Here is a 26418-nt window from a genome sequence, read left to right as displayed (position 1 = left end):
TGCTGGTATCTTACCTGTCCACCACAAGTTTTCAGAAATTCTGACCAAAGCTTCTGAGGTTTCTTTAGACAATTCTCTGTCTATTTAGGGGGGAAGTTCATCAGGCCTAGTTCATCTTAAAACATTCTGCTTAAGTCTTCTTTAAGTTATTCTTTCCTGATTTTAGGTTCACCTTATCACTTTGCCAGTAGTGTTAGTTGCACTAGCCATCTGTTTCCAACAACTTTTTGTGTAGTGAAGACAGATACAAAATAGGCATCAGACATCCAATATCCAACTCCAGATCTCCAACTCCTCAGCATCATCTGTAGATAACTCTTCCTCTCCACTGAGAAGTGGGTCAAACCTTTTCCTGGTCTTCCTGTTATTGAGATGATGCCTTTTTGTTGTAGCAGGTACCTTTTACTAATTGCAGGGGGTGAAATATGACCTCCAAAAGGCCTTTTAAAAACCCGCACAAGAGCTGGTTTCAAGGGAGACTCCCGCTTGAGCTGATGACTTTGGGAAATAAGCATGAAGACAAGATCAGAACAATACAAGAGTGAAATAATTATGTAAAAAGACAGACCCTAATGAATACCTCCCTCTCCTACCAAAATCATGCAAGAAATGAGAGAAGAAGGTGTCCAGTGTAGCCATAGTTTTCATTTCACTTCTCCCAAGTCACCAAGAGAGGCTGGAAAAGTCTCCAGGGCATGTAGCCTGAGCCAGAAGCAAATATGAAAGAAAGAGTTTATTCTAAAGATAGAAAGGAGAAGAAAAAGCCTTCCTTGAACTTTCCTTAATGACAGTGAGATGTTTCTTTTCTTCCCCAGCAAAAGCTAACTGCTGCTCTTGACATGCCTGATGTCAGCTGGAGGAACAGATGGCTCAATGGTTCATTTCAAACTGTTCACTCAGCCAAACAGCACAAATTGCATTAATTGCCTCACAGCGCGAGCAAAGAACTGAACACTCTGCACGTCCTAGCTGTGAATCACTGAGACTTCTTATCATTATTCTAATTTGACAGGTCAGTCAGGAACTTATCTGCATACTGGGAGGAGTGGGAGCGGAGGGAGCACATGGCAAGAAAACTCTGAACAGAGTACTCTGCTGGTAACAAAAGATCCCAAAGAGCTGATTTGACCTTCAACTTTTTAATCATTAAACTGGTCTCCTAAGCACAGTACCGCTTTCTGAATTAGAATTTCTTAACACAAAAATGCATGCAGGAGTATACCTACTGGCAAATTGCAGGGGTAGGAGCAACAAGATGTGATTATTGCCCTTCTTGTCTATGTCCACAATGAGATCAGAAACGTCTTAAATGCAGTGGAGGCACTTGGCAGCACATCTGTAGCCTGCACCTTGCTTGGCACCTTCCTGTGGCAGAGGCCACCCCCAGGGACCCCCTCTGTTGGAGCTGCCCACAGGCTGCCCAAGGGAGGGTGGCTGCCCCAGCACCTCCCAAGCAGAGCACCTCGGGAGGGAAATTGTGACTACAGACCACCAGCACCTGCCCTCAACAAGCCTCTGCATCCAAAGAGCCACAATTAGGGAGCCTTGCTCCAGCAAGGCATTGCTGCCTGCCTCTTTGACTCTTATTCTACAGGACTGATGCAGCCAAGGAGTCTGCAATACCCAATTATCTCAAGTATCTAACTTTTTTTTTGTTTCTACACATTGGGAGCCTTTTTATATGTTGAATTTACTAGTAGAGGTGTGTGCAAGAATCTGCAACGTTTGTGTAGAAGGTGAGTCCAGGCTAAGAGCTCTCCTTTGGGTCTCAGTGCTCTAAGTCTTGACTAATAAAATGATGTACTAGATGCTCCATATCTTGTTGGGAAGTCCTGACACTTTGCCCATCACTTGCGAATTGAAGGTGTTAGCGTTCTGCCCACTGAGTATATTTGGTCTCAATTATAATGTTTCTTCTGACTAAAGAGAAAGAGTTGGCAAATTACCACATAAGACCAGAAGTTTAAGGAGACAGCTTTCTACTTAGCTTGGTCACTGATGCTTCTCTGTAACCTATTGGATATATTTTCCTAATTTTAGCAACTTCAGTAGAATATTAGACTGTGAAAATACTAACCTTAGTCTGTGAGAACAGGCTGTTGAAATTCCTGTTGCAAAACTAATGAGCAAGTCTTGCTGCTCTTTCCTCTCTGCCACCATACAGTGAGCAAAATCATTCTGGGTTTGCCATTTGGGGCAAAACTTCTGTACCACATCTCTTTGCACATTGCAAAATTCTGCTTACCCCCCCTCCTGCAGGAAGACAAGTGGAAAGACTAGGGGGGAAAGAAAAGAAAAGAAAAGCAATACCTATGCAGAAACAGACCCATCAGCTGTGCTGTATTCCTCCCCAAATCACAGACTGGTGATGGAAGTGATGGTTGTGGCTGGGTAACCACTGAGGGGTGGGGTTTTGGCTCCACCCCAGCTTGCTGGGGGCTCTGTCTGCACCCTTCTTCAATAGCTCCTTCAATGCCAAGCTCCGATCCTATACCTTTCCAGAGGAGAGCGAGCTGTCATCATTTTCCTCTCTTAAGCACATTTCAACAGAAGGAAAACATGCCCAGCCACATCTGATTGAAAAAAGAGAATTGCTCACTTTGCCTCTTGCAAAGTTTTGGGGGGGGGAAAAAAAAAAGGATCTAACTTCATTCCATTCTCTATCTATTCTGTATCTCTAAAAGAAGGTACAGCAAAATCCCCAAGGTCAAGTTTTTTCACATTAGGAAAACTGACTTTGGCAATTTGTACCTTGCAGCTCAGGTCAAACTGTCTCGCTCACTTTATGCCTACACTAACAACCGTTTCTGCACTGTTAGAAACACCACATTCCCTGGTGCTTGCAGCACTACTATTACTCATAGGCCTCTTTCAGTAACTATAATAGAGACTTTCCCTCGTATATTTTCCCACTTGGAAGTAATTTGTGCAGTGCATTGAGGCACTCAGGTTTTGAGCTCTATTGTTCAGACATACCTCTTTGGAAAAAAGCTCTTGACGTACTCTGACATCTGCCTCAGTTCCTCTTGACCATGATGATGGACAATGTGGCCTAGCTCATGCCTAACAAGTTCCCCATTTCCCATGGGCAAATCCCACCAAATGCGCACACAGCACCAAGCTCCTTCCCCAGCTCGCAAGTGCTCCGACTGCTACTGCACCACAACCAACAGCTTTCAATGATCCCTCCTTCCTTTGCATTCCAGCAAACAGCCTCTGAAGTTATTGGAAAGCTTTCAGCTTGCAAGAGGAATTAATTCAGACACTAATTTATTCCTTTGGGGCTTCTTCCTTTTTTAGCTGCATTTTACCAGTCTCTGTTCTGCTCACAATACCAACGCTGGAGACGAGAAGCCAGAACTAAACTACAAGGCAACCTGAAAGAAATGGAACAACAGGAGGAGATTATGTTCAGCAGCACTGAATGTTCCCCTACTCTAGGAGAGGGCAAAACCAGCAGAGCAGCAATAAATTAAGCTACATACCTGCAACATCAACCATTGTATTTCAGTTAATTTAATGATGTCCTTTAAATGTCTTACTACTTTTTCATAAAGCTAGACTAGTTATTATAGGGAAGGAGTGAGACCATGTTTAGGAGCAGATGATTTTAACCTTTAAGTAATAGCGCTGTGTTCACTGATGCCTTAGAAACACAAAGGAAACTGCCAGAAAATCCAGATTACTCCCCACTTCCTCAAATTTTCTGTCAACACTAGCTGCTCCGGAAGGGGTCACAAGACCTCTTTTAAAAGACCAGTGTAGAATACTTCTGTTCTTCCTCCTGGCCCTTTCGCCACTCAATTTTTCTTGAGGCTCCAGAAGATCTTTCCAGAGATGCATCTTCCTGCTGACCACAGCCCCAGTCAGTGGCAAGACCTACATTCAGGTGTGCTCCGCTCCCTTCAAAGTCCTTCCCAGGCTGAAACAGTGCTGATGGTGTGATTGAGCTAATGAATAGAGGGGAGTGCCCAGGACTAGAATAATATTGGACAGTGAAATTTAAATTACAGTTCATGACAGAGAGGGTCAGTAAAGGAGTTAGCACTGAAATAACCTACTCTTAACCGTTTGCTGTGGTGATCTGCTATGATACTTCCAGCCTCACCCAATTCTTAGTTTCTTTAGAAGCCTTTGAAGGAGGAACTTCTCAAAGGCCTTGTAACAGTGCAAATAAATTGTATTAACTGGATCTTATTTATCCATTTTAAGCCTGTGCTCATGATTAGATACAAAACTGATTCAGCTTTTCCTGCCTTGATTTAAAAAAAATGCACAGTTAGAGCTAAATATTCATTCTTTTCTAACCTATTAATTAAATGGCAAGGAAGTCTTGAAAGCTGACACCCAAGACAAGGAAATAACATGGAGATTACTGCCTAATACCTAGTAATAATAAGGTACTGGCAACAGTTTTTCAATTAGGGCCCCTGCTACCAAATTCTCCTTTTATAAGAGTGCAAAGGAGGGACTAATAATAGACCTTACAACATTCTGATAATATTCAGTTTTAGTAATTTCAGCAGCATCTCTCTAGATTTACACCAGTATCAGTGGCAAGGGTTTGACCCAGGAACTGTAATGTCACATGGAGAATGCAAGACATTAGTGTGGTTTTGCTGTTTTATCTGAAAGACTAACACCAAATTTCTGCTTTCAGTTCAGGCTGTCAGCTGTTCCAAGGTTACCTATTTTTGTCCTGTGTGGTGGTGTTTCTCTGTATCTTACCTTGATCTCTTGCCATATCCTTTATTGAAAATTTCCAAATCTCTTTTATATAATTAAATATTTATTTCTTGACTACCACTCAGTGCTAAAACCCATTTTAATTTCTCCATTTCAGGTAGCTGGTTCACAGTAGCTGCTCAAATCTGTTAGGTGTTCATCCTTTTAAGAGTTGGAGGTCTCACTCCAGTCCCAGAGAACACCCTCACCCTGCAAATGAAGCCAACCGGTAACCAGCCCTGTGCTAATCACCTTTTATTGTCAAGCTCTGCACAGAGGGCAAAGATTTAAAGCCACAGGGACTGAATATCCTTGGACATAATGTGGGCAAAAAGTATCTTATTGACCAGGATGAGAGTTGGGCCACAATAACACAAAAATCTGAGGCACAGTATGTAGTGTCTGGCAGAAGTTTCTTCTGGCTTTGTGCCCTCCTAGTCCTGTTAGTCCCTAAGCTGTTGTACGGCACAGGTCTGGCAGCATCGGGGGGCCTGTCTGCATACGAGCATCTCACCTTCTCTATGGGAAGAAATGCTGCCTGGGATCTCCACGGGGTGGAAGAAATGACACCTCCCCCAGTTACCTTTCCCAGGGTGTTTGCTTCCTCCTACTGCCTACTTCAGGGAGCAATCTGAACAGACCATGGAGGAGTCATCCTTCTCTTCATGGCCAAGCCCTCTGCAGGCCTGTTGCAGGTCTTCAGGCCAGCACCAAGATGCTGGGGCAAGGGCAAGAGGCTGCCCTGCTTATGCAGTTCAGCTGCCACCTGGCAGCTCTGCCAAGGGAGTGACTGCCATCCTGTGCTTCCTCTCAGACCTCTCCCTCTTTGCCCAGCCTCTTCTTACACCCACCACATAGGCTTTTGTGGGTGGGCTTTCTGAAAATCCTGATGAAAGCAAACTGCTCCATCAGACGTCGTTGGCTACCAAGTCCAAGTAAGAAAAACCCTAGATTTGAACTCCTGGGTTTGAGGCCACAAGAGCATGACTAATCCAAAGCTTAAAAATTCTGGCACTATGTGTGAGAGAGACAGTAAATTAACTGTTAATTCCACTGCTGTTAACAAGAATGCTCGTTTTATCTCACATGATTTGTCCTCTGTCTTCAAATGACTGCTACAAAACTCTAATAATCTTCCCCCTCACAGGAGGCACTTTCCCAGCTCTGTGGAGAGACCATCCTGAAGTCCCCTTTCGCTCCCTCCTCCATACAGTCAGAGAAAGGCTGGTTCCTCTCCTACAACAGCATTTTCACAAGAAAATATGGTTTTTGTCATCTTTGAAGGGATCAACAAATCATAAACCTATTGCCCTGATTAGGTTTTACTAGTGAAAAAAGAATCTATTACAACATAACTCTAACTGAAAGAGCAATATTCCTATAGAGACAGGTATTTAAACATGTCTTTATTTTGGTCATCAATTATTATGGTTTCCTGAGAGACAAGAGATGCTGAAAATGAATTCTTGTTTCACATCTTAATCCCAGTTTAGTTTTACCCTTGAGTTTGAATTTCCAAAAGCTAGCTACTAATGCAAATCTTCAGCACTGTTGCATTAGCAGCTGGTGTCAGGAAATCCTCTTGCCTGATGCCAGAAAGTTAACTCTCTCATGCTGTGATATAATGCTTTTCACAAATAAAAAGAATACAGAATTCTATTTTTAATACTCAGAGAGCCTCTTGAAGTACTGAAGAAAAAAATGGATCTTAAAAAACATCATCACCTCCTTAAAAGTATGGTAGTGAAGTCAAAATGAATAGGATTTTGCTTTAATTTTTTGACTCCTCAAGACAAGAGTAACTACTCAATATCAGTGCATTTATCCAACTTGTAAAAAAGTTGCCATGCTAAAATTACAAGCCATCAAGCAAAGCAAAGTAAAAATGTTATACTCACTAGTTTGTTTTCTTACTCCATTTGTATCAGAACTTTGAAATCATTTTAAAAAAAGTGTTGAACAATTAAAAAAAAAAGACAGACAACCTAGATGTACATATTGCAATTTTAACATTGGTTACAAGTTTACACAAGAAGGAAGTGCAGATGGGCTGGCTCACTGACATCAGTTCTACTGGGTTTCAGAAGCCACCTCTCTGAAAGCCGCATCACTGTCAGGAAAACACTTTGTAAGATGGGCTCTTAAGTAACTCATTTAGAGCGAGTAGTTCCCCAAGCACATGAAGCATTGGTATCAGCGAACCAGCATCCAAGATGGGCCAATTTCTGATGTCAGCTCTAGCCATCCAATGGTAACTCACTGTCTCTGGATCTACTGCTAAATAAACAACTGCCTACTCAGTTCAACCCCATCAAAGCGATGATCTATGAAATCAGAGTAACTGTGGAGCAGAGACCAGACTGTATCTCCTCCCCAAAGCAGCCCTGACATGAGACAACATAGCCAACTGGATTCCCACAGTGGAGTCTACTGCTCTCTGTAAATGATACAAGCTGCCTGAGAGACATGTTGCTGTAGGCTGTAGTTTAAAGATGCAGAGCAGTGTTAGCAATACCAACCTATAGAGCTCCCAACTCATCTTCGTGTCCTCAACCACCCATTCCCACACCAACGCTGCAGCCCTTACTGACAATATGCATCTTTGCAGGGGCTCCCTGTGAACTCCAGTGAGTATTAAAAAAAAAAAAAAAAATTAAAAAGGGAACAAAGAAAATTTAAACAAGACCAAATCCTACATCCAGTTCATAGCACAGTCCCAGTATCAAGTGGGCCAACAACTTGCACAGTTAAGACTCTGGCACGATACTCTTGCTACCCCTTTAAACACTGCATCATTTTATCTCCCTAAGTAGCTATCCCACTTTGGCTTTTTCAGAGGTCAGCTGCTATTCATCTGTGATAAGTACCTCCGGTGTGGGAAGACAAATCCTTAATCCTATTTTGTGTGTCTGCTTTTATATGCACATCCACAGTTCTCCTGCATCAAGCCTTTGCCATACAAGAAAATCCTTGTTTGCTGCTCCTGCTGCCTCTGCTGTATGTCAGATGTTCAAAAGAGAACTTTGCCTTGGCTGGCTTTTAATTCTTGTGTGTGTAACAGAGGTGCTTAAAACTAACAGACATCATCATCTAATCGAAACAGAAAGCAAGGAACTACATGAATTTACACACGTACTAAATGATTTGAGGAGTGCAATGACTATATGAGTTCACACCCTCTGAGAAATACAGGAATCATGAACAGGATTTAAAAAACTGGCTAAAGTTATGTGCTTGTGCATTTACTTGAGGAGTTTATTTCCCTTTGGCGTATTTTCTCAAGCCCCCTCCCAGATGAGAATTTCCTCCAAGCTTATCTCAGCACAGATATTTCCTTCTTGCATTTGGGCTCACACAGGCCTCACCACCCCCCTCTGCAGAACTGTCCTCCAGCAGTTCTAGCACATGCTTACATGCTACTTCTAGCTCCTTTTACATGACACTTAGCTTCTTAGGAGGATAAAAAAAAGAAAGAAGAGGCAGCTCAATGACATGTTTATGCTTTCCACAAGCAACGATTAAGGGTAGCAGACAAAAACAAACAAACAAAAAACCAAGAAAGCACACGTATCTAGGGAGATAACAGGTATTTGCAACTACATCACAGTTTCGCACTGCATAGCACTGCTTTGATAATCGGGAGGTTAGGTAAGCCTAGTCTCTTCTGCCTGTCAAGCTTAACTCATTTTCCAACCCCTCTGGAAAAAAAAAAAAAAAAATCTATTGTCACTAAAGCTGACCAGTCAGTGGGACTGAAATGAGTACTGTAAATAGTAGGCAATATATTTAGGCCACTCAGGGAAAATGCAAAACCACACTTCACACCCCAGCACATTCATCAGTCAAGGCAAATTAAACCATTCAACAATATGGGTGGGTTGCTGAGGCTCTACCTACACCTCCCTTACATAACAACTGCCTCAGTAAGTGGGTATATTTTTCCCTAGATTAAAAGAAAAAGTTGCCTTTGATGAAAGGAAGCGAGTTTGCTATATCTGAAAATGAAGTGGAACAATCAAATCAAAAGGTATTTTAACACCACAGATCTTTACCGAACAGTGAGTTTTTTCAACACACAACGAAGAGTGAGGAATAAAGTAGCCAGTGAAGAATAATTTTGAACTGATTTTGTTTATACACAGAAGAAACTAGCCACCTCCTGCTTTTTTGAATGGCATCTTCCCTTTCCTCATTGGACTGAGATAAGAGAGAACTTAAGTATAAAATTTAATACTACAAAAAAAATCATTTCAGCAAGATATTTAGTAAAAGGAGTAAAAAGTTTAACACTTAGTTAAAAACAACATCCAAAAGTGCATTATCCAGGAGCAAAGGAGCAAAATCCAGGTTCATCCAAACACTCTAGTTTGCAATATTGCTTATTCATTTTCTCCTGTAATGAAGAGGTGCACATTTTTCTTGGACTGTAGCATTTGAGCTGTGCGATCTATGCCAACAACAGCAGCCAATTTCTGAGCATCATACTTGGAATAGAGGACAGTACAAGTCCAAGTGGCATCCATTCCATTGTCTGTGGCCTTCATCATATTACAAATCTCACTGTAGAAGTGGGGATAGGTTGGTAACTCATAGAAAATGAGGTTCCTAATGCCTTTTATTGTGTACCTGTAGTAGGAAAGACAAACAAGTCATATTTTGTCCTGCAAATTTCTACAAAACGTGCATGTTAAAACAATCAATCCTATCTCAGTTCTCCTAATTTCCATCAATTTCAGTGCACATTAGAGTCATTAGCTCAACTTGACACACTCCGGGCATCATGGACAGAAGACTAGATTTGCCACAGACGTAGAATTAAGAGCTCTAATGCTGCCAGGCACTGGGACTTTCTCTAAAGTACAGAGTACCATCAGTTTCTACAGAATTCAGCCTTTTTGGCTTGAAGTGTAAGCCGGCAAAGCCTGATCAGGTTGAGGCTTATGAAACATTCCATATTTGACAAAAAAAAATCTGCTAACAGAAAAAAACTGTTCCATTAGGAACTTTCGAACAGCTCCAGTCAGGCTGTAGCAAATTTTCCAAGTTGCATTGGCTTGCTGTATTACATTATGAAACTAATTCCATACCCTTTTTGAGATGTTATGTAATTATTGTGGCACAGATGAACGCTAATAAAAGGCACAACGAATCCCATTTTTCAGGATAGATTGTACTCTCCTGACATCAGTGGAAGTTGGCAGTACTTACCTTCCTGAATAAAGCCCTATGCATATCAAAGTTCTGCAAGGGACTGCTGACAATGTGAAAAAAAAAAAAAAGAAAGAAAAGAAAAAGAAAAAAGTAATCTGAAAAGCTCTTACTTCAGAAAAAGTCCCCAGAGAGATCCAACTGGTTCAGAAAGCAATATAGCCCATCTATGACTGTCTCCTCCACCTCCAAGACTCTACCTCCAAAACAGCACACATGCATCTCAGAGGAAAACTCAGCCCACAGTTCACCTTTTGTAAAAGTGGAAGCGCTCAGTGAGCAGTAAAAACTGCCTCTCTCCTTTGAGGAAGAAACGTCTTGCTCTGCAGATGCCAGCCTTTTTAGTGTATTCACAAATGTGGACAAAATTCAACTCCTCTTTCTTGAAGTAATTTCGAAGACGCACATAGTCAAAATATGATGGAACATATACGAGCGTGTGTGACATGATGGCATCACGGTACTCAGGCAAAACTTTGTCAATGAAGAACTGAAACCTGAGATAAGAACATACATATGTTTTATCCAGAATTAACAATACTGATATGATCTCACCAAAGAGAAATACCAGACACAAGAGACCACTGAAGATTTTCTTGACTAGATTTTTGCTACTTTAACTTCTTAGGATTTCTACGCTTTTACGAGATGAAAGGCAAAGGCTAGATTGGTACTACAAAGTATGACAGAGACTGGTATTTCTTTCCCCAGTCTTTATTCTCCAGCGCCTTTGGCATGAAGTCAGTATTCTCCTCCACCAGCACTCTCCTCCACCAGGGCCTAACCCACACCTGAAGACTAATGAGAGCACGCTTCTGTTCTGAAATCATGTTGGCCTTGTACTCCACAGTAAGCAGTATGCTCAACTAGCTAAGCACATCTGAATTTGCAGTCATTAGGGCATAGCAAAAGAGTCTGCAACTCAGAGTACCTTGTATCCATTACAGAAGTTAAATTTTCAGTTTCTAGCCTCCAGAAAACATGAGGAAGCTGTACCACAACATGGCTAATGGAGCCAATCTGTGCTATGTTCCGGACAGCCACCTGCAAGAATAAAATAGGACACTTAGGGAAGCAGTAAATACTGCTTTAAAAGGCATCCACACTCAGATCAGCTTTCTGCTAATGACTTATATCTTCAGGCAACACACAAGGCTGTTTTTAAAAAACAAAACTCTGTTCACACATCTACACATAACAGATCTGTTAAACATACATGACTACTGTTTATGTCCTGCCTTTCATATATTTGAGGTGGAAAACTCAGGTTTTCACTTTTCCTAGTTCTCTCAGAGCAACAAGTATTTGTGTTTCCTTTTTTCATATTAGGAAATAAAGGAAGCAAGAAAACCATTCACTTAACAACAAAAATAAATAAAACAAGATAATTTATGTAAGCATGTAAAATAAAGAACAAACAAAACCTAACTTCTGACACACAACTGTTACTCGTGAAACAAAAGGATCAAATAAGTATTGCTACAGAAAGAGCAGCTCTTTATCCTTTTGGTACAGCATCAGAAATTGTTGTTCATCATCATGGAGATTCAGACTGAAATACCTGGATAATGGAACCTGCTGGCACACAGAAAGTGAAAGTCTTTGTACAAGTGAATATGGAATGCTTCCACATGTTGGGTTTTCTACTTCTCTCCCCCTCCACTACACCAGCATTTAAAGAAAGGCTTTCAGCCTGTACGTGGACTTACCTGCCCCATGTAATTGAAGCAGTGCTTGTTGAAGATGGAGTTAATCTGGGGATCTTGAAGAGCACTGAACAGCAGTGTCTGACGGTAGTACTTGGACCAGTTATTGAGATTCAGCATACGCACTCGGGAGAAGTCTACCCCATGGGAATCCAAAGGCAGGAGGTTAATGTGCTTCATCAGGTGCTACACAAATGGAAACACACCAGTACAGACTGATAACTTTGCACCCACACTGCGAGAGCCTTAACTGCAGCATAAAAGTGGGCAGGTACGAGCAAGACAGCACAGAACATAATAGTAGTGACCTCTCACAACGTGACTGGAATTAACTGACCACAGCAAGAGTACTTTACTTGATTTCATTCTGCAGAACTTAAACTACCATCTCTTTGGTCAGCCATTACAGTACAGTCTTAGCTTCCAATTTTCTCCCACAGGGCATGGATAGTGGGGTTTTTTGTTTGTTTGTATTCAAGACTAGCTCAGGAACCTCAGGCCTATTCAAGAAAGCTCAAGTGCACTTCTCACTGCATTCAGGGAGAAACTGGGTACAAGTGAAGAAATTCACTGCTTTTTGGCCTCAGTTCTGTCAAGGCTGCTGCATGGCAGGCACGTCCACCCAAAAGAAAAACAGGAAACAAGCTCCAGGACACGTTCTTCAGATATCGAGCAGGCTCAGATGCCCTTCCTCGGGCTCTCCAGAAAACAAGACACCTTCTGGACTCATTCGATGTACAGTAATATCATGCTCTCAAAGTGCCCAGCCCAGGTACCTTCAGGGGTGTTTTAATAGGAAAAGAAACCTTTCATAGTTTAAAATTTTTATTAACCAGAAGTCAAGAATGTGGATTCTACCCCATACTATCCAAATCCTTGGACTGTATTTTCATCATGCATACAGAAAAGTTTTCATACTGCTTAAGTTAGAACATGACTAATGCTTAATATTCCTCTATAGTCAATGGAGACAAGCAACAGCTCCCATTGCCTACTGGAGGAGCCTAAACTAGGTTGTACAAATTCCTCACATGGTTGCAGTCTAACTGAGACACTGGGCAGTCAGAAAACTGGCATATTTTCTCCCAGATGTGATTAAAGGAATCATCATTATCTCAGTCTGCAAGATAATTAAAATTATCTAAAAAAATCTCTGATGAAATATGCCACTAAAGCACCAAATACTAAGATTTACAGAGTATAGGTGGTGAATACTACCAAAATCCACAGGTAGATTATTCTTAGTATGAGAAAACATCAGGTTGAAGGGAAGGAAGGAAAGCATACATATCTGGAAGACTGACAGCAAAAAAATACCTATACTGTTCACTGCTAGAAAAAAGTTACATCAGAATAACAAGACACAGTAAAACATAAAAATAATACACAGGGAAAACCCACCAGAACATGTTCCCAATTCTGCATCAGGTAAATATCTGCTTGATCAATTATAAGAATTTCTACCGATGACAGAAAATCAAAATCTCTCTTCTTCTCCCCCTCTGCGCCAATAATAGTCCTCATACCCAAGGGAGAGGCAATGATGATATCTGATGAGTAAAATGGTGCATACAACCTCATACTCTTTTGAAGAATCGCAACCCCTGTCCAGTAAAAGCCAAAAACATTATTTTAGTCAGGATCAGTCACCAACTTATTCTCTTCCAGAAGCTTCTGTAATCATAACATGCTACATTTCCTCTCCCTTCATACATACTAATAGCCAAAAAACACCAATCTAGCCAGAACTCTTATTTTGCTGAAAATCTGCCTTCCCTTCCCCCCCCATTTCCCCCACACTCCATCCCCACATTATTCCATTTGACAAACATTTGGCAGATTTTCCTGAAGTCCAGCCAATTCTTTCAGTAAAACTTTTCTCCAAATTTTTCATAGCCTGAACCATGCTTTTGAACTGAAACAGATTTTTCTTGACTTTCGGCTGAAAGGTGGGGAAAGGCAGGTTGAAGATGTAAAAACAAACACACACATACAAACACACACAAATGAGAAAACCTCCAGAAATGATTAACTATTCCACCCTAATTTCTGGGCTTTGATCTTTGCCATCTTAATCTGTCATGAAAGATTCAGTGAAGATCTCTTGAAAACAGGGTGCTTCACAGGGCCACAAGAGTCATTAATAAAATACAAAGGAAAAGGTTCTTCACATTACAAAGACTGAAAGCATAAGATCTTGCACTCTCTCTGGAAATGTGATGCCTAGAAAGGTATTGCTGCTCATGCTGAATGATACAGTATGCAAGTCAAACTGGCTTGTGTGTCACCTCTTATGTTAAAGAAAGAAAAGAAAAAGAAAGGAAGCAAAGGAGTTCATTACCTCTGCCACAACTACATGGCAGCATTGCTGGGACCCAGGGTTTTCTGATCTTAAAATTCACGTTTTGGATCATATTCGAACCATCCACTACAATCTGCCCAGCATAGGCATCTCTAACCTCTCTCCACTGTCTATGTGGAGCCAGCTATCATGGTCACAATTGAAGGCACTTTTGAGAATTTCACACAGACATCAACAGCAACCTCTCCTGCTATCTTATTTAACCCAATAATAAAAATTTTAAGAAACTGTCACAATTGGCTCAATTTCCAAGAAGATACCACTGGTTGCAGAACATGTCAGCATATACAGAGTTTAAATTTAACAACAAGTCTTTTTTTGGTTTAAGAATGTGAAACAGTGACTTTAGTAAGGTCATTTAAAGTGCATTAAAAATGCACTTTAAATTAGATTTTAGTGCTGAAATAACAGGGTGTGAGGCACAATAAGAAAGAATAAGGATGCTGCTTCTATGACTTGCTTCTGCAAGAAACAGCACTGAAAGTTTCTTCAAGCACTTCCTTACACCTAGTAAATGGATCAAGCAGACTGTGGTATGGAAAGGGGTTGAAAGGAAAATTATTTTGCTACAGAAAGTAAGATGCTCTCAGCAAGACAGATATTCACTGGGAAAGGAAGAAAGACCAAGTGGGAACTGCTTGCATCCTCCACTATATCATTAAATCTCTTGGGATGCCAATTTATCTTTCAAGGGGCAATAATTTTAAGAGCCACTTATCTGTCAAGAGAAGTTAGAAAAACTGCCTACTCATTGTGGCAGCTCTAGCAATGAAGCCGCTAGCTACTTCTCTGCATACAGAGTTACCAAACCAGCATGAAATTACAATATTATGAAATAGTCTTAAATTTGCTGCTCATCCGACAGTCCTACTTGCTGGCTATCCCTTTGCATGTAGGAAAACCATGGGCAATACAATAGAAAATTGCTTTGCTCAGTACCGAACTTCAAAATTTTTTACAGTTTTTACTGATTACATGATAAATTGTGAACAAACTCATTTGACCTGAAAGGTTTTTTTTTAAATAATGTAAAAGTTTGTTGCATAATCAAGACTATCCTGTTTAAAATCAGATGTGGGCAATCCTGCCACTATAATGCAATCACTGGATTTTTAAGTGACCCTGAACTTGACATGAAAAAATCATTACTTTCACATCTTCTCTTCAAGTTTTGGCAAGGCAGGGAATATTTTCAGAAATATTCAAGTTGCCAATCCAGAAAAGGCATAAATACTTCAGAGCTTAGAGTCTCACCAGAACTTCTAGCCCAGATAGCTTTCAGCCATCTAGGAAGAACTAGTTTAGGCTACTTTTGGCTTCTTTACAAGTGAAAGATGATTTGTTTAGTAGGCCATTACCGATTCTGAAGTGGTCGTCAATGTTGCCAGCAAAGACAGCTTCATAATCTTCTGGTCTTTTCAGGTTGGGAGGCTTCTCTTCCGGGTCAGAGCCAAACTCCCCTTTGAAGCGCTTTTTATTACTTACATCTATTTTTCTTTCATTGTTCACTTCAAGAAGACTGATAAAAACGTGCACAATTCGCAAAGCACATTCCCGGAAGGGCACCACCATCAGTACCTGTGCAGACCAAAACTGTTACAACAGAACAGCCCATAAAATACAAACGACCACATTTGACTATGTTAAGTAATTATTTTGACTCAGACCTGCCCTTATTGGGCCTCCTGACAATCAAGAGGAAATAACAGTCTCCTTCCCCAAAATAATGACCAGCCAACTATGCCTACATGACAAAAACGTGATCCAACTGACAGATCTGTGCCATACAGTAAAAGTATGCACTTCTACACTGAAACAGGCCCCTAGCTTTTGACTCCCTCATGGTGTGCCTCCAATAAACTTCTCAGAGGAAAGGCAGACAGCAGAGTCCAAGGGGAAGCAGAAAAAGCAAAATTAGGACATTCAGCAAGGAGGGAGAATGCACTGGGATGCAGAACGCGCAGGAACACATATTTCTCAGCAGCTCAGCCTGGTTCTCTGGCTCACACATACGGCACCATTACCAGGAATTTGCAGCTAAGCATATCCTCCTGCGCTCCCCACATAATCAGGTGGGAGTGCTGACGGTCACCCAGCTCTATCAGCTTCCACAATACATGGGCAAGGGCAAAGTTTGGCTCCTGAGTGTGTGGCAATAGCTGTTCATATTACAAAGTGTTTTGTAGAGACTAACTGGGAAGTTAACACAGAAACAAAATGCAAGCATTTGCCAGAGGCGCAGGAAATACTGAAATCCAACTTTGAAACTGTTCAACAGGTAACTTGGCACTACCCATGACAGGCTAGCCCAAACTGAATCTACCTGGTTGTCAGCTAGAGGATACTGTGGATTAATGACATGTACTCCATCAAAATGGTGCTTCTGACTGTAGGATAGAGAGCACAGCTATCATCATGCAATAACAACAAAGGACAGTCTCCCAGCAAGTGATGCTGCACTAAAAAGGAGTGCCTGGGGCAAAGCATGACCTGTTGGGACAAAGGGAAGGTAGAAAGAACTAGCTGAGCTTTGGTAGGAGGCAGTGCCCATGCAAACCAATCTTACAAGTGGATAATGACAAAAAACAATCCTCTGGGGCATCCCGCATTGGGTGACAGCCTCCACTACCTGCACTAATACTGAAGATGAATTTGGAGGCCCTTTCAATACTGGTAGGTTTAGAAATGGAAGGAGGAAAAGGCAAAAGGTCAGTCTGTAACAATACAAAGACAAGGAGAAAGGTAAGCCAAGCTCACAGCTCAACACAGAAACAGGGTGACTGACAAACTTATGCTCACTACTTTACTACTTCTAACATGGTATTTGCCCCGGCATGTTACAGACAACTTCCAGGCATGACCAAGGGATATGGAAAGGCACATGCCTAGGAACATACCACATGACAGAGCAGCAATGGAAATATTTCACAATAAATCATCAGGATGTTTATGTTGCCTGACCAAACGCCCAGGGCAGAGGGAAATCACATAGATTAAGTTCTCTTACCTTAGGTCTAGTGAGCCCTTGATCTCTGTAGTCATCGTTATCAATCCCTGGCTTTTGGTCCCTTCGTTTAGCATTATTGCCAAGCACCTGGGCATTTGCCTTCAGGACATGGTTCAGTGCATGCAGGCAATAAGCAAGCCGGATTTCTTCTCCATTTGTTAAAGCAGTTCTTTCTGGATAGAACAAGTCCCTGTATGTATTCATGATACAGAAGAGCTCTTTTTGTAGTGGAGTAAAACAGGAATCACTTGGTTTGTTCACTGAGGAGAGCAATTGTTTGTTCACTTTTGGCCAAGTGACTTCTAAAGGTTTATGAAGATGAAGCTGTTTCACATCAACTTCTTTGTCTGGTTTTAAGGTTTTACGTTTCTCCAAAGTGGAAGAAAAAGTTAGCTGACCCAGCCTCGGCCACTAAAAGAAGAGCCAAACGTATCAAACTTAGTACAGCTGGAAGCACACCACTACTGCTGGCAGTTTAATAAGGTTCATGAAATTTGAGAAATTATCTTTTCGTAATACAAGCTGAAACCATTCTTTCACTATGCATTTCTTCTTTCCTTTAATATCTACCAAGGAAAATAACAATAAAATAGAGCGAGATGGCAAAAACAGCACTCGCTTTATAGAAAAGAAAACAAAGGAAGAGGAAAGATGCCATTTCTGCCCAACACTAGCTGGCAAATCAGTGGCACAAAACAGGGACAAGACGAGAACCCAGGAGTCGCTCTGTTTATAGATCAACCACTCTGAGGTGTGTACTTTACTTAAAGAAAAAATCCATTAGGGACTAAACCCAGAAGTTATGAATCAGTTGCCAAATGCCAGTCTAGCTGGAGTCTGTTTAATTTCCAGGGTGAAAGCTGCAGTAGGGGAAAACTCCAAATGCTTTAAGCTTCTTGCCATATAAGTTGTCTCAATCTATTTCTGTCAAGTAGCTACATGAAGCTAACCAAAGATATACAGTACATTGCTTCAGCTGGCATTGAGGAAGGAGGAGGAAAAAAAAATTGCAGCTTGCTCTTTGACTGACTAACCATTGGATATCTTCGAATGAATGTCACCCAGCATATGGCTGACCAGAATGCAAGGCAAACCTCCAAAACAAAATCAGACATGAAAAAGTTAGGAAGCAAAGGTTTGTCTAAAAATTCAAGTTTGAAAAACAATATTCTTTCTCAAGCAATGAAATGCTTTTCTGATACTGCAATTCACACATTAATTCCAAAGTTAACAATTTAATATTGGAATCCACCTTCAGCTGCTTGTAAATATATACAAAGATAAAGCCATCCTGAAACAAAAAGATTAAGCTGCATCACAAGTACTTTTAAGACTATGGCCACAGAGCAAGTCCCTGGTATTGTGCTGTTATCCCTCAAAGTAACCTGTTTCCACCTGGTGTCTAAAGCAACATCTGTGGTTTCAGGATTACAGATAAGACTCTAAACCTAAGTTTCTCAGATGTGTCACTTTATGCCTACATTATAGCTGACTTTAGATTTCACCTCTAGCCTAGTGCTGAACAAAGAAGAAAACACTTCCACAGCAACATAGTCTGACAAAACCTTGACAATTCCAATGCCTACAGCTAATAATAATGAGGAATCTACTTTACTTGCATAAAAAGTTATTTTAATCCCAGCATCTTTAGGAACTCTGAATAGCTACAGGACACTTACCTTCATTTGACTTGAAGACTTAGAAAGCATAGACATTTTTTCTACTTCTTTTTCTTCCATTTCTTTGTCCATGTGTTGTTTAAATGGATCTGTTTAAAACAAAAAAAAACCCAGAACTATTGTAACTAATACTATAATTGAGTTTTGGAATGAATTTGTAAAGGAGACAATTTCTCTGCTAGCCAACATCACTGTTAAAACCAGTTATTTCAAAGCACTTGGAGACAGAGACAGGATGTCAAATTCTCTCTACAAAAGCAGAGACATAGATTTGACAGACTGCCTTTTTTTTTTTTTTTTTTTTTAAAGATGCACTTCTGTAAGTACTAGAACTTTCAATCACAAAACAAGCGTTGGACAGGAAAGCAGTATATAGTGGGAAAGATTGTTGTAACAGTACGTAGTGGAAAGACTGGTAATTTTCTGTCTTAAGCTCTGGCACTAATTAACATCAGTTAGCATCTCCATCCTTTGCTGGTGAAATAAGCTGTCAATAGTAGAGACCTCTGTGAGTTTAGCGTCCTTTTTAATTTATAAGAAGTTCGGCCTGGAGCTTAGAAATTTTGGCCAGGGATATGAATAGAGTTTGTGAGAAAACAGATAAAGATCAAGGGGGCTGAGGGAAGGGAGGCAGAAATTGCTAAACTGAACACAAGTCTGATTTATTTAATCAGCATTTCTTTTTTTAGAAAAGAAAGAAAAGACTGACACAGGCACGGAACTGTAAAATCACATTATATTCAAAGACACTGTCATGCACAAGTCACATGCAAAGCTTATTTTGAAAACCAAGCCCTGTGCATGGATTGCTAAAAAGAGCTACACATTGCATAAAGAAAAGTAATAAGAGAACACTAATGCCTGGTATCCAGCCCACGTACAAGCTGTCCAGGCAGAAGTCAAGACATTTGCTAATCATGATGCTGTTGAGAATATATTCCCAAGAATGCAAATAAATGAGAGATCATTTAATTGTAATATAGACTCTCTCTTCAGTGAGTTTTACTGATGCCAGCATTGGTCAGATAAAGTAAAAGGAATAACGTGAAGCATTTTCAGGAATTCTCGTGACCTCAGGACAAGAGTAGAAGTTTATTGCCTCTCTGCTATTTTATTCATTTTCTGTAACAGATTATAAAGCCACTTGCAACCTACACGAACCCACTGAAAAGTAGTGCATCATTTACAGGCTGAACAAAGCTGTTATGATACTTAGCATGCATTTGCAGAGCTGTGGTTCTCATTAAAATGCAATGCCAAAAGCATAAGTAATATTCTCATGGTAACAAGAACAAGCTGTTTTTTCTATCACATGGCCCTTTGATGCTTCCACACATTTCATGTATCAACTAGGCTGCCTCCCAGATCTAATGTCAGCTGCTGCTCTAAGATGACAAGCCAGCATCACTAGGGATGCTACAAACATATTCCTCTCTCTCAAACTATGCCATCTGATATTAAAACCACAGAGCATAAAATATGAATAGAAGCTCTGCAAGTGCCAATGTGTGGTGTATCACTGAAAGATCACACCCCATTGTGCACAGCTATTTGTACTACACATGGGGGGACAACTCCAACACTAGGGCTCAGATTGCCCCCATGAGCACACTGCAGCGTTCAGCGAGATTCTGGGCTACACCCTTCAGAGACACCGGACAGATGCTTTACCAGTGCCTCATGCCTTTCTGCTCCTGGTGCAGTCAGACTCCTCTGCACAACCTTCATAATTCAGAGAGCCCCAAGCATTTGTCTAAATTACTGTGGCTGCCCAAGCTTCCCAGAGTCTCACCTCTAACTCCACCGAGTTGTGAAGGATGCCCTCAGAGGTCAGCCTTGTGACCATCTCCTGCACTGTCTGTGCCAAGAATATCTTCCACAGTCAAGCGCAGTCTTGCAGGGCCCTTTATATTACATTAGCTTTTTTAGCCAGTATTAAAGAAACAGAAGAGTAATAACCCTCTCGCCCCACATTTCCAGTTCCTGATATTTCGGCTTTATAAGTCGTAACAGGAACCATGCACAGATCCTTGTCAATGGGGCCTACGGAAAACAAGTTGTTCAGCTTGGGTCTGTAAGTGGGCTAATGCAATACCCACTGCATTAGCTTTAAGTGTCCCTTATGTAACTGGCTCACATGTGGGAAATACAATGAATAATGTATCAGAAGCTATACAGAATATCATTAGGGAGTTTGACAATTACATGTTTACAGATGCTCCTCTAGAGGCACATCACTAAACAGAAACATAGTGTTTTACCTTCTGAAAAGGCTTGCGAAGTACTGCTCTTTCTCTCATCTGCATTGCAATCTCCACTCTCCTCTTCCATGAAATTGGTTTCCAAGCTAAATTCAGATTCATGTTTCACATCAGTAAACTCCTCAATTACTCCATGACTGGGGTCACAAGAGGCATCTGCACCATCAGCCTGCTCCTCACCAAGTGTCTGCTCTCCTGTATCTTTAGCTGTGATTTGTTGGAAAGAGAAATGGGTTATACTCTCCTGGAAGAGTTGCTATCTATAGCTACCTCTTGTTGGCTAGGTTACTCATTTTGAGTTACCAGATGTTTTTCTCCAAACACTCTATCTAAAAACAGAAAAAACGAGCATTGCATTTTGCAGTAACAAAGAGTTTTGGCTCGCCTGCCATATGTTGTCCCATGCGTTACATGACATGCATTGTCCCAGAGAAAAATTTAAGAGATATCCTATTCAGAGGCTATGAGTTTCAGTTGCCAAAAACTCTAAATAACTAAAAAATATAAAAAGTTGACTCCTCTCTCCCACAATTTCTTCACAGACAGATGAGGCTGTCTCCTTGTAAAGAAGGAGATTTTCTTATAATTTAAATATTCTTTTCCCGGCTACAAGGCAAACCCTTCTCTCCTCTCTGTGGCGGTAACCAAACCAGATGCTGTGCGCGACAACAGCTTGTGCTTCCCAGTGAGTGAGAACCCCTGGTACCCTGCTCCTTGTGGATTCCGCCTGTGCTGCCGCACAAACAACATCTGAGGGAGAAGCAGTGGGCTGTCTGCCGGAAAACGAGCAGAACTACCCGCTCCTCTGCTAAATCCTCCAGCAGCTTCTGCTCCCTCCCACACAGAGGCAGCAGAGCAAGTCTCTCCAGAGCAGAAAAGCATCCAGCTAACAAGCCAGCCTAAACCAGGATCCTTGCTAAAACAGCTGTTATTCAAACTTTCTATCTGAAACAATTTTTACCAACACATGGGAAAAGACAAACTACCTTCTTCTTTGTCTGCTATATCATTTTCATCTTCTTCACCACCTTCTGCTTCTCCAGTCTCCTGGGACTCTTCGCTGTCCATTTCTGTCTCACTTTCCCCAGCTTCTTCTGATTCACTTTCATCTTCGTCTTCTTCAATCTCAGACTCCGGAGAGGTCTTCAGTGTAGCCAGTAGTTTGTGATACACTGAGGCCTGCTCAGGTTCAGTGTCCGTATCACTTTCTGAGCTTGATTTATCAGAATTCTCAGACTGAAAATGAAGACAGAAGTATAACAGCAACAACAGAAAAAATCTATTAGCTGGCAGACAGCATGCCAGCACAATCTCCTCTAGCTCCCCTGTTAAGTTTTACCTTTTCACATCCTATCCTTTTGCAGATGCAATGGAGATTTTCAAAAAATACTGCATTTATGCAACCGGTTACACTGGACACCTCCATTCAGGTTTTGAAAGTATCTTAGTAGACTTAGGCACATATAAATTTCAACAAAAATTACATAACTAAGTCTCCAAGTCTCTTAACAGACTCCTTAAGAGCCTCTTAAGAACTCTTAAGATCTTATTCAGCAAGTATTCTAGACATTCCTAATACCATAGTGTTAAGATAAGCTAATATCTTTAGTTTTTGCTAATAGTTTGTTATTTATGGGTGTCATATTTTTTGTTCCTTATACAGATTAGCATTTCATATCAATGAAGTCTTGTTGGTAAACTTCTCTATGAACAAAAGTGGTTTCTGAATACAAGAATCTGCACCTTCCCCCTTATTTTTAACAAATTAAATTACTAGTTTTTAAAATACTGACTAACTAGTAGTTTGTGCTGACCTGAGTTAACACATCAAAACAGATCAGCACAAAATGTGGTTCTTTCAGCCTCAGCTGAGTCAGTACACCTCATCTCCACAGTGTTTACTAAAGTGTTGCTGGATTTTCCTATGAAAACCACACACATAGCAGATTATGGAAGAACGCACGTACTGAACTAGCAACAGGAGACAGAGTGCGCTGAAAACGCATCCGTCTTTCAAGAAGGTCAGCAAAACAACCTTCAGTCAACAGAAGTTCACCAGGAAGTCAGTTGGGTTAGGCTCAGCTGTAAAGATCTAAGCTCCAAACTAGCCAGACTCCAGGAGTTGATTCTTTCCCACACTCACACAAACCAGCACAACAGTGGGTCAGTTTACAGCCAAAATTATAGTGAAGCCAGGAGTATAAGCAATTTACTTCTTCTTTTCTTAGTTCCTTTTATCCCAAAGTGAAAATCAGTATATACAATATTAACTAAAAAAAAAATGCTAAAAGAAACAAATGAACTGGAATAATTAATTCTTCCACATCAAAATTTTGAAGCTGTTCAAAGTTCAATGAAGATCAAGTAACAACTTCCAACTTGTTAATTAATCTGATGATAAATGAGGGTAACAAATCCTGACCTAAAACAAAGGTATAGCTGGCACTCTGAAGCAGCGAGCATTAACACATTTCTTCATTCAATAGAAAAACCTGTTGTTCAACAGAGAACAAAACAATTCTTCCCCCAAGTCGTGCAACACTAAGGGGGTCCGTGTAATTAAAATTTATTAATATTTTTAAAACAATTTAAAAGCATAATTTACTTTTCACCATGACTAAGTAATATGCAAAAAGACAAGATCAGCAGTGTTATTTCCTGCTGCTTCTGCCCTCTCATGGTACCACAGTTTTGACTTAGAACCTGCACAGAACAACTAAGAACCACACAAAAATTTCTTTTTTCTCCTAAAGGCAGGTTTTCTAAATATAACAACTAAACCAGTCTGAATAATTTGTAACATGAAATGCTACATGTCATTCCGTTGTCAGTTCAGCTAAGTGAAAAGATGGAAGTGAGGAAGAAGCAAAAGTGTCTTACCAGTTCACAAACTTGAGTTGCTTCTGGTCTTCCAGAAACCCTGAAAAGAAAACACTGAAATATCTTACTTTGTCGATGGCGTTATACACAGGAGGAAAAAAGATGACAGGGAGGAGGAAGGTAATAGTTGAGTTGTGTAAGTCTTAGTGAATTTAAAAGAAAACTTAAAACCAAAGCTTCACCCACCCCCCCTAAGAAAACAGACTCAGCACTTGGTTACTCCCCCCGGCGATAGTACACTCTGTATTGGGAAGCCTAAGCAACCAAGTCTTATAACTGTTCAAGAAGCAAAATGTTTTAAGTCAGTTTCTAGCTTTAATCAAAAGTCCAAGAGTTAAAAAAGATCCAATTACACAGATAAAAATTGAAAAAGAGCTTCAGGGGGTAGGGAACTTCCTACAGCACACTCAGTACCTAGGCAAACTGGGGGGAAAAAAAAAAATCTGCCATCCAGAAAGGCCAGGCCAGAGCTACCCGAAAAGGGCAGGAGCAAAACTTTTAAAGGAACACAGAAGTTAGACAGGCTGTAAGGGATCTCTGGAGCTGGGGAAGAAATGGGACCAGTCTAGCCTAGATAAGATGACTTTATATTGGTAAGCATAACTGAAGAAAGAAAAGGTCAACCTCAACGCACCCAGTTGTGATTATTCAACTGGACGAGACAGTGCACCCAGTCAACAGCAGTTAAGGACAGGTTTTATTAAGAGCAACGCTTTCTTCTGACCCAGTGATCTAGTTATCAAATCTGATCAGAGCTGTTCAGTTTTTCCAAGGCAGTTTGTATAACAAGGTTAAGCAGAGCAAGAGCCTATGTATAGCACTAAATATTGATCCGTGAAATGCAAAAAGACATGCTACAGGAAAAAGAATACAGCATCAACAAACCAGTGCTGGGAAAGCAGTTCTGCAGGCAAGCCACTGTCCAAGCTGGATTTAAACTAACCTTAATTGTTATTCAAAAAGATACTGAGCCTGGGGTGGGACAGACCATCATTGCATAGGGTAAGATGCAGAAAACTTCACCACATCTGGCTAGGGCTCAGCCTTGCATTCCAAGCAACCAGCTCCTAGAGGATCACAGGGTACGTACAAATAACAGACCTCAACACTGTTTGCCAAAAGACTGCCTGCTGCTAAAGGCACATAACTGCAAACTGTGCAGGTAAGCTAACAATCCGTTTTCCTCACAGACTTCTAAGACTTTACCCCAGCAACAGTTAGACCAAGTAGCTCATTCCTTGCAAGCTTGCACAGGGGTTCAAAAGTATAATGCCCTTTTTGACACACAGGCATCCTGCAAAGTTAGTCATGGCTCCTCTCACAGATGATCTTCAATGCCGAATTTTCTCAGCATTTGCCAGATCAGAAAGCAGTCCAGAGCAAACAGTGAGAAAGCTGGATGTCAAAGTGACTGACCCAATGTCTAAACAGAAGTCTTAACTCACACTCCTCCACTTTTTCACTTCTTTTTTTTTATAGCACCTCTGGGCTGCGCAAGATAACTTTACAACATCCGTTTCAAATAAATCTGATTGCAGATTTTCCTCCTTCCCTTACTCTTTCAAGGTGTCAAGGTCACAAGTGGCAGTGCCAAACGCAGCCAGCCCCGCAGATGCAAATTCCCTTCTCTCAGGAATTCAGAGGAAGCAGAGGGAGCACCAACAGGCTGGCGCGGCTTTGCAGCAGCCGACAGATGGAAGAGCGGGGTGAAAGGGGAGTGAGAGTAGCTACTGCAGCCCCGAGCCAGCGGCTCCGCTGTACCACCGGGACAGCGGTGCCCAGCCGCGCGCAGCCCCCAGCCGGGGACCGCAGCTCCCACAGCCGCACGGCGCTCCCAGGCAGCCCCCGGGGGGAAGGGGCAGCCCAGCGCGGGGCGGCCGCGCCCGCGGGAGGCCCCGGCCGCTGGAGGGGACCAGGGCTCGCCCCTGGCGACGGCCGCGGGGCTGCTACACGCCGCGCCGGCGGCCCGCAGGGCGGGCGGGGGCTCGGCCCCCCCCCCCAGCACTCACTTGTCGTAGAAAGGGTGCTCCTCCCCAAACTCCCGGAGGTGCCGCCTCTGCTTCTTGCTCAGGGTGCGGAGCAGCTCCCGCCCGCCACGCCGCTTCCCCATGTCGCCCCCCGCGTCCGCACCCACGTGGGCCGCCGCGACGCTTTACGGCCCGCCCGTAAAGCGCCGCTGCCGCGCTGCCCTCTGCCGCACGGCAGGCCCGCAGGGCGGGGGTGGCGGCGGGTGCTCACTCACCCACGGGCACGGCACGGCACGGCACGGCACGGCACGGCGCGGCGATCAGCGCCCCCCACGGTCACTCGCAACCCGGGGGCTGGTTTGACGGCTCCTAGTTTGTACCGCCTCTGCGGGGCTTTAGCCGTACCGTTCTCGGGCACGCGGTAAGCTGTCCTGCGGCCCGCCCCGAAGCCGCGGTGGCCGCCCCTGCTCGCCCTTCTGGGGGGCAGCAGTCCCGCGGGGATCGGTTGTGCCGAGCAGCCTCCTCGCAAAGCCTGCCGCAAGGCACAGCCTGCTGCTCGCAGTTACTCGCCTCCAGTTGAGCCAGGAACCACGCGGGCTTTAAGTTACTGGGGCTGCAGGTCC

At 42.1% G+C, this 26418-nt stretch overlaps 1 protein-coding gene across 1 annotated transcript; it reads right to left on the bottom strand.

Annotated features, from left to right (window-relative positions):
• Window positions 1-6480: 6480 nt before the first annotated feature.
• On the bottom strand, window positions 6481-26012 carry UTP25 (UTP25 small subunit processome component). The gene is made up of 12 exons (XM_026123272.2): window positions 25838-26012; window positions 23829-23868; window positions 21935-22184; window positions 20949-21155; window positions 18688-18776; window positions 17009-17419; window positions 15360-15579; window positions 13041-13243; window positions 11643-11825; window positions 10865-10977; window positions 10185-10430; window positions 6481-9351 (listed from the first exon to the last, which is right to left on the bottom strand). The coding sequence occupies exons 1-12, from the start codon at window positions 25936-25938 to the stop codon at window positions 9105-9107; spliced, it is 2310 nt and encodes a 769-aa protein (XP_025979057.2). The 5' UTR covers window positions 25939-26012; the 3' UTR covers window positions 6481-9104.
• Window positions 26013-26418: the final 406 nt, after the last annotated feature.

The sequence above is a fragment of the Dromaius novaehollandiae genome, chromosome 3, assembly GCF_036370855.1.
Source record: "Dromaius novaehollandiae isolate bDroNov1 chromosome 3, bDroNov1.hap1, whole genome shotgun sequence".
Lineage (NCBI taxonomy): Eukaryota > Metazoa > Chordata > Aves > Casuariiformes > Dromaiidae > Dromaius > Dromaius novaehollandiae.
This window is presented reverse-complemented; position numbering and strand designations above follow the sequence as displayed.